At 46.0% G+C, this 14418-nt stretch overlaps 1 protein-coding gene across 1 annotated transcript; it reads right to left on the reverse strand.

The window, feature by feature from the left end:
- PNMA8C (PNMA family member 8C) lies at positions 1–615 on the reverse strand. The gene has a single exon (XM_044921976.1). It carries the CDS (start codon positions 613–615, stop codon positions 1–3), a length of 615 nt encoding a protein of 204 aa, XP_044777911.1.
- Positions 616–14418: the final 13803 nt, after the last annotated feature.

The raw sequence follows: 14418 nt of genomic DNA on the forward strand, positions 1-14418 counted from the left end.
TCACAGCTTCTTGTCAGATGCATGGTGCCGTCGACGGCTTTTCTTGTGCTTTCGCTTGCCTCTCTTGTCATCTCCAGCCTTGCTCTGCTTCTCCACCGAGGCCGGAGGTGGCGCCCCGTCGGCGACCGCGGGGGCCCCGGCCCCCGCCTTCTCCCCAGGCCCGGGCACCCGGCACTTTCTGGCAGGCAGCTCTCTGGGGCCCATCACTGTTGGGCACAGTTCCTGCCTCAGGACCCGGGCCACATCCTCCACCGTCCTGCCCTCACTCTGCAGGAAGAGGTTCAACTTGGTCAGGAATTCTATGTCCTGCTTCCGGGGCATGTAGACCACTCTCCACATGCCGCCCTTGCCCTTGATCTCCCTGGGGATCACGGCATAATTGATGTCCTCCTCCAGCCTAATGATGGCTGCCTTGGATCTCTCTTCTTCCAGAAACGCCTTCCCGGCCACTTCGAACTTGCCCAGGGGCTTCAGGGGGACCCGTATGATCTCTTCGAACTCCTCATGGTTGCAGTCTTCCGGTATACCCAGGATCATCAGGGACTTGTAACTGTCCACCTCGAGCGCCTTGCACCCGTGCTCCAACAGAGCAATGTCCTTGACCCCGAAGAGCATCTTGCCCAGCTCTCGGAGGCAGGAGTATGCTCGCTGGTGCACACCTGAGCTGCCTCGAGAATCCACAAAATTATCCAGGATGCCACGATCCCTTCCCAAAGGCTAAGTAGGAGAGAGGCCTCACGGGCCCGATTTGTCCCTCTAGTGGAGGATGTCCCTGGCCCTGCCCGCAGGGCTGCAGTGTCCAGCCCTCTGTAACCTTCCCCGGAGAGGGCTCTTGGGAATGCCCAGGGACTTACGCACAGTGAAACAGAGGTGGCGTCTGCCAGCTGGCTCGTGGGTCCCGAGTCTGGGCAAGGCCACACTGAGGAGGGTCTGAAGATGCACCTCCCCTTTCTTGGCGATGGTCTCCAAAGGTCTCACCCGTCCTCGCAGTCTCAGCAGATCTGGGACGGCGCGTCTCCCTGGGGCTGCGGCCACCGGGGTGTCGTGGATGGGGGCCCAGAAAGCAGGGTGGCTGGTCTCTCGCGGCTGGCCCAGAGGGCTGCCCTCAGTGCCCTGTGGCCCCGGCGAAGACAAGGATGTGGTCTCTGCACTTGCTCCCGCAGTGACGTCACCGCCTCCTTCCGCGGCTCTGCGGCCCAGAAGTCTCCATGGCAACCGCTGGAGCATCGCCTCTGCCATTGGCCGGGGCCAGCCGCATTGAAATCAGAGTCCAAGGGGGTCACTCAAGGGTGAGGGGTCAGCCACCTTGCCTTCAAAAGCACCCTCCCTTCTCCTTAGAGAAAATGGCTGATTCCAGGGGAGAGGGGACAGAGAAGATACAAGAGGAGCCTGGAACATCCTTTTTTTTTGGCGGGGGGCGGGGGGGGGGGGCTGGGGGGTCAGAAAGTAAGGAAATGCTCAAAGAATGATGAGAACAGGTGGAAGGACAGAGAGCCAGCTTGAAGGGCTCCCACTGGCCAAATCTGGGACAATTTGAGCATCAGTGTTAAAAAATGAGATCATAAACCCCTTGATAAAATAAAAATCCACGGGTCTGTGGACATATTAATAAATGCATAAATGGAAAGTTTGGGTGGAAGAATGTGGGCTGTACGTTGTCTCACATAAAACTTACAAATCAAAGGGAACAAGAGTCTTTACCTTGGAATATCCTTGTTTGTAGGACACACCCAACAACATTCAGGGCACCATACTGGCAATTTTCTCACAAAATTGTTCAGGAGGGAAAAGAGTTCTTTGTACTGTACTTGCAACTTTCCTGTAAGTTTGTGATTGCTTCAAATATATTTTTAGAAAAAAGAAACGCCCTGCACATGTGATCACCTTCACGATGTCCATTTCTCCCCTTCCTACCCCAGTAATCAAAAGCCATCAGATTTGAGTTGGATCAATATCCTCCAAACTCCCGGCTTCAGACTGGGTCAATGAATGGCTGGAACTAATCAGCATAATCCCCTCCCCCCCTCCCCCCCGCCACAGTGATTGGTTCAGAAATGGTCACCTAGGTAACCCAGGCCTAAGCCAATCAGTGTGTTTTATCTCCCTGCTCACAGAGATTGGTGAAGGGCTGGATACAACTCAGTCCAATTAGAATGAAGCTTCGGATATTTGAGACTAGTTATGAGGAGAAATATACTCTTTCCCCCTAGATGTGAAATAATGAATATGGGAGCTGCAAGAGGTCATCTTGAAACCATGAAAGAAGCCATTCTGAGGATGAATTCCACATCCAGAGGAAAGCAGAGCTGAATCACAGAGAAACCAAGCCATTGTCCTGACGTCATCACATACTTCTGGATCAAACCATGCCTGAAACCTATCCCTCTGAAACTTTTTTTTTTAACTTTTTAAGTGAAATACAACATTTATAATGAGAAGTGCACAAGTTATAAAGGAAAATCTGTAAACTGAACACATCGTGTAACCAGTACCCAAATCCAATAAATGAACATCATCAGCATTCCCAGAAGGGTGTCCTCTGCTTTCTCCAAGTCACTATATCCTGTCAAGGGTAGCCACATTCCTGACTTTCAATGGCATAGATCCCTTTTTTCTGGTTTTTTATTTTACATAAATGGAATCACATATTATGTACTCCACGTTTCTTGGTGACCATATACGTCCGGATCTGTCGGTTATAAGTCTAGGCAGATGCTAAGCTGTAGTAGATACTCCGAGTTTCCCAAGGTAATTGTATCATTTTATACTCCCCTAGTAGCACTTGAGAGTTCCAATTCCTTCATATCCTCACTGACACTAGTTATTGCCAGAATTTTCCACTTTGGCAACTCGGGTGTGTATCTCCTTGTGATGTCTCCTGAGTGGAATCTCGTTGTGTTTTTAATTTGAATGTTCCTGATGGCCAGTGACATTGAGGATACTTTTTCAGAGGCATGTTGGCCATTTGGATATTTTGTGAAGTCTGTTAAAGTCTTTCACTTAAAAAAAAAATTAGATTGTCACATTTTCCTTATTGATTTGTAATTAATGTAATCTGCATATTGTCTTGATTGTTTTAAGCTGGTCTGACTTGGATTTTCTGTAACTTGTATCCAAAATGCAGCTTCATTAACAAGGAAAGACTCCCAAGTATTTACTTCATTCAACATTTTGCTTTGTCTTTTTCACACCTTATAAGTATCGTGACCATGATTATATTATATTATATTACGTAGGCACAATATTGGGCTAGCATTTTTTTTTTAAAGATTTTATTTATTTGACAGAGAGAGACACAGTGAGAGAGGGAACACAAGCAGGGGGAGTGGGAGAGGGAGAAGCAGGCTTCCCGCCGAGCAGAGAGCCCGATGTGGGGCTCGATCCCAGGACCCTGGGATCATGACCTGAGCCAAAGGCAGGCGCTTAACGATGAGCCACCCAGGCGCCCCTGGGCTAGCATTTATTATGAAATTTCTCTTCTCTCTCTCTCTTTCTCTTCCCTAAATTTCAAAGACACCTCTCCAACTCTCAAAGTATTTCCTCCTCTGGGTCATCCTGGGAGCTGATGGGACAAGTAGAATGTGTGAACTTGAGGGCAGGACTGACAGGGACCTGGGGGTGACCCAGGATGCAAAAAGCCCTTTAACTGGGGCACCTGGGTGGCTCAGTCATTAAGCGTCTGCCTTCGGCTCGGGTCATGATCCCAGGGTCCTGGGATCGAGCCCCGCATTGGGCTCCCTGCTCCGCGGGAAGCCTGCTTCTCCCTCTCCCACTCCCCCTGCTTGTGTTCCTGCTCTCGCTATGTCTCTCTCTGTCAAATAAATAAATAAAAAATCTTTAAAAAAAAAAAAGCCCTCTAACTGGAAGTCAACCTGAACTACACATTTGGCCTCTCCAGGAGACCCTACACCTAGCACCTCACGATGGCCCCCCCACCCATCTGTGAGCACCCATACTGAATGATTGGTGTGTTACCTCCGTGAGAACGCCAGGCATAGATAGAGTGACCTTGGACAATGTCTTGGGGATGGTCCATTGTTAGCTGGAGGGAATTGTTTAGGTCAGAGGCCACCAACTGCAAGCCTACAGAAGAAAATACAGATTTCTGACTTCCCTTAAAAATGAAAGAATCTGGGGCGCCTGGGTGGCTCAGTTGGTTAAGCGACTGCCTTCGGCTCAGGTCATGATCCTGGAGTCCCGGGATCGAGTCCCGCATCGGGCTCCCTACTCGGCGAGGAGCCTGCTTCTCCCTCTGACCCTCCCCCCTCTCATGCTCTCTCTCTATCTCGTTCTCTCTCTCAAATAAATAAATAAAATCCTTAATAAAAAAAAATGAAAGAATCTGTCAAAATAGACTCTCATTCTCATCCTATTAAAATCTGTTGAGGTCGAGAAGCTTCTGCCTCTCTTTAATGGAGTGCCTGCTCTCTAGTTTTTCACAGATCCTATCAGCCCCAATTGCAGCCCACCCTGCTCTACGTATGCATCTACACTATCTACCTTGTCTCTGTAGGTGCTAGAATTTGAGATACCTAATGTACATCGTTAACTTTTTTTTTAAAAGATTTTATCTATTTATCTGACAGAGAGAGAGACAGCGAGAGAGGGAACACAAGCAGGGGGAGTCGGAGAAGGAGAAGCAGGCTTCCCGCGGAGCAGGGAGCCCGATGCGGGGCTCGATCCAGGACCCTGGGATCATGACCTGAGCCGAAGGCAGATGCTTAACGACTGAGCCACCCAGGCGCCCCACCATTAACTTTTTTTAAATATTAATTCACCCCTCAACATCTTTGAATTATTCTCCACAGAGGGATTTTTTTAATTTAATTTTTTTTCCACAGAAGGATTTAAACACTGACTAATGGTGGAGATCCAGGTCATCCTGAGCACAGAAACCTTCACTTCTGTGTTGAACTCCCACACAGCAGGAGTTGGGGGGGAGTGCAGCCTGGCTGGGAGGGGGCAGCCAGGCTGTGCCCCCGCCCCAGAGAGTCTCCAGCCCCCTCCCAGCCAGGCTGCGCCCCCCTCTCCCCACTGTGTGTGTGAATGAATGGATAAAAAAAAATGTGGCATATATACATGAATTCATATATACATAAGTATTACTCAGCCATTAAAAATCGGGGTGCCTGGATGGCTCAGTCAGTTAAGCATCTGCCTTTGGCTCAGGTCATGATCCTAGGGTGCTGGGATCAAGTCCCGCATCGCATCAGGCTCCCTGCTCAGTGGGGAGTCTGCCTCTCCCTCTGCCCCTCCCCCTGCTCATGCTCTCTCTCAAATAAATAAATAAAATCTTAAAAAAAAAAAGAAGGAAATTATGCCATTTGAAACAACATGGATGGATCTTGAAGGCATTATGTTAAGTGAAATACGACAGAGAAAGACGAATACCTTATGATCTCACTTATATGTGGAATCTTAAAACAAAAAAAACCCAAAACAACCCAAAATGAACTCCTAGATACAGAAAATATTTTATTGGTTGCCAGAGCTAAGTTAAAGTAGTCAAAAGGTATACACTTCCTTATCATGGAACACTACATCTGAAACTAATGATGTAATGTATGGTGATTAACATAACAATAAAAAAATTTTTTTTAAAGTATACACTTCCTGTTACAGGATAAATAACTCCTGGGGACGTAAGGTACGGCATGGTAAGTATAGTTAGTACTACCGTATTGCGTATTTGAAAGTTGCTAAGAGAGTAGATCTTAAAAATTTGCATCATAAGTGGGCGCCTGGGTGGTTCAGTCGTTAAGCGTCTGCCTTCGGCTCGGGTCATGATCCCAGGATCCTGGGATCGAGTCCCACATCGGGCTCCCTGCTCAGCGGGAAGCCTGCTTCTCCCTCTCCCACTTCCCCTGCTTGTGTTCCTGCTCTCGCTCTCTCTCTGTCAAATAAATAAATAAAATCTTTAAAAAAAAATTTGCATCATAAGGAAAAAAATTTTTGTAACTATGTGTAGTGATGGATGTTAAAAAAAAAAGTATGTCATAGATTAATGAATCCTTGGGGCTCCGTTGCATTTCCCTGGGATTATGCACATTCCAAGTTGAGAAGCAGGAGACAGAATGGTTCATTTATTCAATCCCCCAATATTGACTGAGAAGTTTCCTTGTTCTAGGCTCTGGGCCATGTGCTGGGCATACTTGAGTGAGTGAGACAAGCTCTGCTTTTAGGAGCTCGGTCTGGTGGTTAGGACAGACTAGGTCAGTCTGTTTACCGTCAGATGGAGAAGCCCTGTAATTATCATGAACATGTGTTCTGATCGCCAGTGTATGAATGAAGTACTGACCCAAGATGGATGAACCTTGAAGACATCATGCTAAGTCAAAGAAGCCGGACACAAAAGACCACATGTTGTATGATTCCACTTGGATTAGATATCCAACATAGGTCTGCCTTCGACTCAGGTCCTGATCCTGGGGTCCTGGGATCGAGCCCCAAGTTGGGTTCCCAGCTCAGCAGGGAGCCAGCTTCTCCCTCTCCCTCTGCCCCTCCCCCCACTTGTGTGAGTGCACGTGCTCTCTCTCTCTCACACATAAATAAATTTTTAAAAAATCTTTAAAAAGATATCCAACATAGGTAAATCCAGAGGTAGAAAGTAGGTTAGTGGTTGCCAGGACTGAGCAGGGGAGAATGGACAGGATTTCCTTTGGGGGTGATGACAATTCTTGGAATTAGAGATACTGGTTGCACAAGATGGTGAATATACTAAATGCTGCTTATGCACACTTTATTTATTTATTTATTTATTTATGTGAGAGAGAGAGAGAATGAGAGAGAGCACATGAGAGGGAGGAGGGTCAGAGGGATAAACAGACTCACTGCCGAGCAGGGAACCCGATGCGGGACTCGATCCAGGGACTCCAGGATCATGACCTGAGCCGAAGGCAGTCGCTTAACCAACTGAGTCACCCAGGCGCCCGCTTATGCACACTTTAAAATGGTTCATTTTCCCAAAAAAAAAGATTCAGTTGTTTTTTTTAAGATTTTATTTATTCATTTGAGACACAGAGACATTAGAGAGAGAGAGAGCATGAGCAGGGGGAGAGGCAGAGGCAGAGGGAGAAGCAGGTTCCCCGCTGAGCCTGGAGCCCGATGTGGGGCTCGATCCCAGGACCCTGGGATCACGACCTGAGCCGAAGGCAGACGCTTCACTATCTGAGCCACCCAGGTGCCCCAAAAGGTTCAGTTTTATTATGTGAACTGCACCTCAGTTAAAAAAGAAATTTTTGGGGCTCCTGGGTGGCTCAGATAGTGAAGCGTCTGCCTTCGGCTCAGGTCGTGATCCCAGGGTCCTGGGATCGAGCCCCACATCGGGCTCCCTGCTCTGTGGGAAGCCTGCTTCTCCCTCTCCCGCTCCCCCTGCTTGTGTTCCCTCTCTCACTGTGTCTCTCTGTGTCAAATAAATAAAATAAAATCTTTAAAAAGTAAATAAATTTAAAAAAAAATTTTTTAATGACTCCATTTTTGGCTTGAATGATGGTGAGTCCATTCACCGTGACGGGGAAGCTTTAGGGAGAAATGAGCTGGGAGATCAGGAATCCCATTTTTAGAGGTCTTAAATTTGATACGCTTAGCAGACATCCAAGCAGAGTTAGAATATGAGCCAGGAGTTCAGGGGAGACATAGAGCAGGGACATAAATTTAGAAGTCATGGGGACATGGGAGGTATTTTAAGCCACGGGGCTGGATGAGATCATCTAGATCGAGAGTGTTCAGAGGGGAGAGAAAATGGCCCAGGCTCAACCCCCAGGGCCCCACCGGGGATCAATGTCAGGCAGAAGAGGAGAAATCATAGAAAGGGATTGTATAGGAGGGGAGGGACGGGAGAACCCCAAGAGTGTGAATTTGAAAAGCAAAGAGAGTTATAGCAAAAGATTGCAGTTAGACCAAATATCCATTCACAGAGGACAGTTTTGCATCCATAGAATGGATTATAGATAGATGATAGATAGATAGATAGATAGATAGATAGATAGATAGATAGATAGATAGATGATAGATATAGATATATATGGAGAGAGTTCTCTCTAGTCTAATATGGAAAGATTCCCCTTCTACGAAATGATGTGCTGAAATCCTCAAGAAGTATTGCTTACATAATAAAGCAACTTGTATGGCACTGTTGTTTTTTTTTTTGTTTGTTTGTTTTTAAAGATTTTATTTATTTATTTGACAGAGAGAGAGACAGCGAGAGCAGGAACACAAGCAGGGGGAGTGGGAGAGGGAGAAGCAGGTCTCCTGCCGAGCAGGGAGCCCGATGTGGGGCTCGATCCCAGGACCCCGGGATCATGACCTGAGCTGAAGGCAGACGCTTAACGACTGAGCCACCCAGGTGCCCCTATGGCACTGTTTTTTAAAGAAAAGCCAGGGGAGGTGTTACACAGGAAAAAGTAGCGAAGCACCTTCCCCAATGTCACACAGCTGATAAGAGGTGAGGCCCCTTGAAAACAGGCAGCAGAATCCCCATTCTAGACTCTACCACATAATGTCTGTGCTCACTGTCCACCCCCCCACCGGGCTCTGTTCTTAATAAAGGAAGATGGGAGACCTGCAGCTGCTGGGATTTGGGGCGGCAATAGGGGCACTTGAAGGTTGAAGGAGAGAGGAGAGTCACCAGCCACCGCCTTGGAGAGGAAAATTTACTAGAAAAATGAGTGGGTTTCACACTTGAGGTCTGTGGTACTGGATTTTCTGTGAAATCAGGAGGCTGGCTGTTTGAGGTTGGGTTTGTTTTTTGTTTTTTTTCCCCCTGCATGGGGGCAGGGAATGGCTTTTGCAGGGGGTGGGGGGAGGAGTGTGGCCCCTTCCCCAGTCCACAGTCCATTTGCACATCCACTGTCATTCCTGAGCCCTTGTGATCTGGCGCTGGCTGGCCCGTGTCCTTCCAACCGACCACCCGGATCTGCATGAGCTAAACTCTGGGAACCAAGCGTGTCCTCCAGGCTGAGGGGGAGGGAAAGGCCCGGAAGGGTGTTCACAGGCCAAGGTCCAAAGCAAACAAGTTCCGTTCCAGGAACAGGAGTTCTGTGGCAAGGGAGTGGAGCTACAGGGTTGGAGGGCCTCCGAAGCAGTGTGGGAAGTTGAGCCTGAGCACCAGAGAAAGCAGGGCCTGTGGTGGGTCCTCTCCCGCAGTCACAGTGAGGGACGATGGACTGGGGATTGTGGAGTGAGTGGGACCTGGGTTCAAATCTCAGCATTTGCGGGATCTAACTTGAGGAACTGTGATTGGCTGAATAAGGGCTTCCAGGGACAGCCACGTGCTAATCCTCAGAACCCTGTTGTCTTGCTTGGCAAAAGGGACCTCCCAGATGGGACCACATTAAGGATCTTTTTTTTTTTTTTTTTTAGATTTGATTTATTTATTTGAGAGAGAGAGACAGAGATAGCAAGCGGGGAGGAGAGGGAGAAGCAGGCTCCCCTCTGAGCAGGGAGCCCGATGCAGGACTCAATTCCAGGACCCTGAGATCATGACCTGAGCTGAAGACAGAGGCCTAACCAACTGAGCCACCCAGGTGCCCGTCACATTAAGGATCTTGAGATGCTCCTTGATCTAGGGGAGTCTTCCTGATGGTTCATAGACCTGGTTCCTTCCATTGTGGTTGGGAAGGCTGCAAAGAATTCTTGGGGGAAACTCTCACAGTGGGACACCCCGTAGGTCTGTCTGCTTCTTAGCCAGAAGCATTTGATAGCTCCCACTCCTCAAATCCAGTTTTCCAAAGCACTGAAAGCATTAGTGTAGTTCTATGAATTGTGGAATATAACAATTTGGATCCTTAGTCACAATAGTCAAGGAACAAACACAATGAGTTCTGATGAGTACCGTTTGGAAGCCAGGGGCTCAAATGGCAGTTGTGATCTTAAACAAACCGCAGCATTCGATTAATTTTGGTATCTTGTGTCCTTTGTATAGACCTAAGGAAAACTGACTTCCAAGATAAATAAACGAAAGGTTTAAAACACTAGTTTCGTTTTTATATAGAAAATTATAAAGAAGAAAAAGAAATTGGCAAAATCTCCCATGGTCCAGCAATGCCTGTGATGTTTCTTTAGGAAATGTTAACAGTCCTTGAGCATGGTAAGAAAATGCCTTTAGTACATCACTCAAGTGAAAGATATGACTACTTAATGTATGAGAGAGAGAGAGAGAGAGAAACTGAAGGCTAGCAGCTCAGGGCTGCTATGTGGCTCCACGATCATGAGAGACCCAAGCTCCTTTTAACTTGTGGCTCTGCCATTCTCTGTCAGATAGCTTCCACCTCATGGCCCAATATGGCTGCTGGAGCTCCAGTCATCACGAAAGAGGACAGACAAAGAGTCACTTCCTTCCCTTTTACAATACTTTCCAGAATCGGAAGTTAATAAATGATATTTCTAACAGCAACGGGGACAGAGCTCAGAGACGAATCACCTACGAAAAAGGGTAGGAAACAATGAGATATAGGGCAGGATCAGCATGGTCTATTTCACAAAGGTGTAAAAGTTTGGCCTCAGCCTTTGGAGAGCCAAGCGGCCATTTCTACCCCCTTGAACCCAACAGATCAGTGATGCTATGGTTGTCTAGGTGATCATCCCCCTAATCTCATTAGTGGTGGGGACCAGGCAGATGATTTCCATCTACTATCATTACCTGAACACACACTGTCCAAATGTTAATTGAATTCTTGATGTAATGAGGAGCAAAAATCTCCTCATGCTCTTTATATATTGAAAACTTTTCGGTTGAAATATAAAATAATTTGTACTTTAAGAGTAAGATGCTAAAATAATAAATGATTATTGTAAAAGCTGATTTTGTGACAAAAACAACTATGAAGGGCTTACACATATTTAAAGAGAGAAGTAGATGCAAATATTAGAGAATGTGGTGGCCACACACATTTTGGTGGTTTGTTTTTGTGTGTGTGTGTTTTTTTTTTTTTTTTGCTATACACATTTAAGAAGGACATAATGCCAAAGCCGAAATTGATTTTTTAAATAATAAAAGAACAAACAATAAAGATTGGACTTTATTGTGATTTATTATGATTCTAATCTTTCTGAATGATTGAGTGTACTAGTATTCATAACATTATATAAAATAACTATTAAGAACTAAATTTAAGGGGTGCCTGGCCGGCTCAGTCAGAAGAGCGCATGACTCTTGATCTTGGAGTCATGAGTGCCAGGCCCATGTAGAGATTATTTAAATAAATAGAACTTTAGGGCGTCTTGGTGGCTCAGTCCGTTAAGCGTCTGCCTTCAGCTCAGGTCATGATCCCAGGATCCTGGGATCGAGTCCCGCATCGCATGGGGGGGGGTCCCCTGCTCAGTGGGGAGCCTGCTTCTCCCTCTGCTTCTGCCCCTCCCTGCTGCTTGTACTCTCTCTCTCTCATGCTATTTCTCTCAAATAAATAAATTAAAAATAAGTAAAACTTTAAAAATAATAGTTACTTCATTGCATTTAAGCCGCGACTCATTCAAGAAAAATAATTAGAAATTAAAAGCAGAACGTCAAGTTTGCTATCTTTTTTAAAAAGATTTTATTTATCTATTTATTTATTTGACAGAGAGAGAGAAAGAGCACAAGGAGAGGGAGCAGCAGAGGGAGAGGGAGAAGCAGGCTCCCTGCTCAGCTGGGAGCCCGACATGGGGCTCAATTCCCGGACCCCGGGATCACGACCGGAGCCAAAGGCAGACACTCAACAACTGAGCCACCCAGGCATCTGAAGTTTGCTACTTTAAAATTTGGGGGAAATACTCCAAAATCAACTGTAACATCCATGATGAATCATCTTTGATCCGGATATGTGAAGTATAAAACAATAGAGAATTTTATTTTTAATTTTGGACCTCGATGCAGAGAATTAGGTTACTCATAAGCCCCCTTCTGTGATCTCCTCTTGTCCCCGGCGCTCTTTAGTTTCTGCTTTATGTATGCACCTGATTTATTTGTCCCGTTTATAATAAACACTTCTGAATCTACTACCCAACTTGTAAGGCGCTGACAGTGCATTACAATAATTAATTGTGGTGGATTGTTAAAATAATGGCCCTAGATGAAGCATGCCTCCCAAGCCACGCCCCTTGGCGGCGTGACTTTGCCCTTGGCCCGGGGGGCGGGTCGGCTTCCCGCCTCCTGGATCTGGGCGGCTCTTGTGATTGCTCTGACCAATAGCAGGAGGCAGAATGATACAGTGTGACTTCCAAGCTAGGTCTTGAAGGACCTCACTGCTTCTGCTCTTGTCATACACAGAATCATATAACACATAAACACAAAACATACATGCATATGCACACACATATATACATACATTATTCACACATATACATGCACCTACACATAGAGAGATGTGCTGGTATATACATAAAGCATTTCTTCTCTTTGGAAGGAAAATTGAGAACGTATTATGGTCGTTGGTTTTGCGGGGGAGGCGGAGGAGGGGTACGATGGCGGAGTGCTTTCTATTTTCAATCCTGCGCTGTTGGAATGTCTAACGCTGTGCATATTTTGTTTTAAAATGTCCACGGGGGGGCGCCTGGGTGGCTCAGATGGTTAAGCGTCTGCCTTCGGCTCAGGTCATGATCTCAGGGTCCTGGGATCGAGTCCCGCATCGGGCTCCCTGCTCCTTGGGAGCCTGCTTCTCCCTCTGCCTTTCTCTCTCGCTCTGTCTCTCATGAATTAAAAAAAAAAAAAAAAAAAAAATCTAAAATGTCCACGGGGGCTATTTTTGCTGTGGGATTATGGGTCATCTCTTGTTCGTTCTTTATATGGACCCTTATGAAATAAAAACCGAACCACCACAACCTAAAAATAACATGTGTTCGAAGCCAAGACCACAATATTGGCTGCAACTACAGGGATTCTTTTCTCTTTCCTTTTTTCCTTTTTCCTTTTCTGCAGGTCTGATCGCTCCTATAAATCTGTTGCCTGAATAAAACACATAGCTCTATCCGAACACCCCAGCCCCAACACGTCCACACATGTGAGACTGTCCAACTCGGCAGCTGCCACCGCTCACATTCCTCAGGCTCCGAGAAATGACAGGAGCATCTGCCCAGGATTTATTCAGCCTTGGTGACATAAAAACTTTATAACAACAAATGATTGTGTAATGAGCCTGAACACAGGGTTTGCTGTGAGTCTAAAAGGCTGCATTCCAGCAAATTCAGGGCGTTTCCCTCGTGACTTTTTCATTTGTGATAAGAAATGACAAGAGTTTTGCAATTCTGCTTGGGGGGAAAAAAAATTCCCCCATGGCTCCACTTTGAATCCTTCTGGATCTGGGTAATGGCGATTAGAATAAGCAGCTGTTTAAAACCAGGTCACACGAGCCAAGGCATTGTTGAAAAGAAAATGAGACCAGCGCATTTAATAACCATTAAAATGTTCAAGGAAAATACAATTTAAAAAATACAATAAATAAAGGTTTTGGGGGTGCCTGGCTGGATCAATTGGTAGAACATGTGACTCTTGATCTCAGGGTTGTGAGTTCAAGCCCCACGCTGGGTGCAGAGATTACTTAAAATATAAATAAATAAATTTCTTTTAAAAAAAGGTCTTGAAAATAGAGGGGGAAAACACATCAGCAGGATGATTTTAAATACACGCATTCACAGTCTGTCAGTTTTTAAAACTTTCTTTATGATTCTTTGGTCACATACAAGCTTTAGAATTCAAATGTATCAACCTTGCCGCTAAGAACCTTCTGAGTTTTGTTTTTCTTTTTAGGAAAACATTAGCTCCACTTTAAGAGCACCTATGAACACACCATTTGTTTTATTTTAACTCCAGTATAGTTAACACAATTTACCGTGTTTTGGAGCACTTGATGGCTCCATGGTTTGCATTTAAATTTTTGACCCATTTGGAATTTATCTCGGTAAAAAGGACATAGGAATCCAGCTTTTATTTCTCTATTCTCCAAAGGTTTGGCCACTTGGTTCTTGTCTTGTCTGCTGATTTGCAATAATACGGGCTTCATCAAACCCGAAAATCTCGTCTTTGGGGGCACCAAACTGTTAGGAATGTCATACATTTATGATGCATTTTGCAGCCAGACAGGGCTTACTCGGCACCCTGCCCCTCCCCCACCATTACACTTCCTTTCCAAAATTTCTCGGTTACTTTCCTACCGTAACAAGTTTTCAACAGCTTAATTTGCAACTCATATGTAACCTCAAGGAGTTGGACAAAGAGGTAGTGGGGAGTTTGTTTTTCAGTTAAGTTACTAAGACCATGGACAGCTGTTCACATTGCTCAGCCTGAATGTCAAAGTCACCGGGAGGCACCCAGCCAGCGCCCCACCCCCCCAGCACGTGAGCAGGCACTCAGTTGTTACGCATTCACTTGCTTTTACAGACTGATCACGCAGGGACTGGAGCTTTTCCAGGGCAGCTGTCCCTGAGGTTTCCTTGTCATTGAGTTGA

The sequence above is a fragment of the Neomonachus schauinslandi genome, chromosome 16 (assembly GCF_002201575.2).
Source record: "Neomonachus schauinslandi chromosome 16, ASM220157v2, whole genome shotgun sequence".
Classification (NCBI taxonomy): Eukaryota; Metazoa; Chordata; class Mammalia; order Carnivora; family Phocidae; genus Neomonachus; species Neomonachus schauinslandi.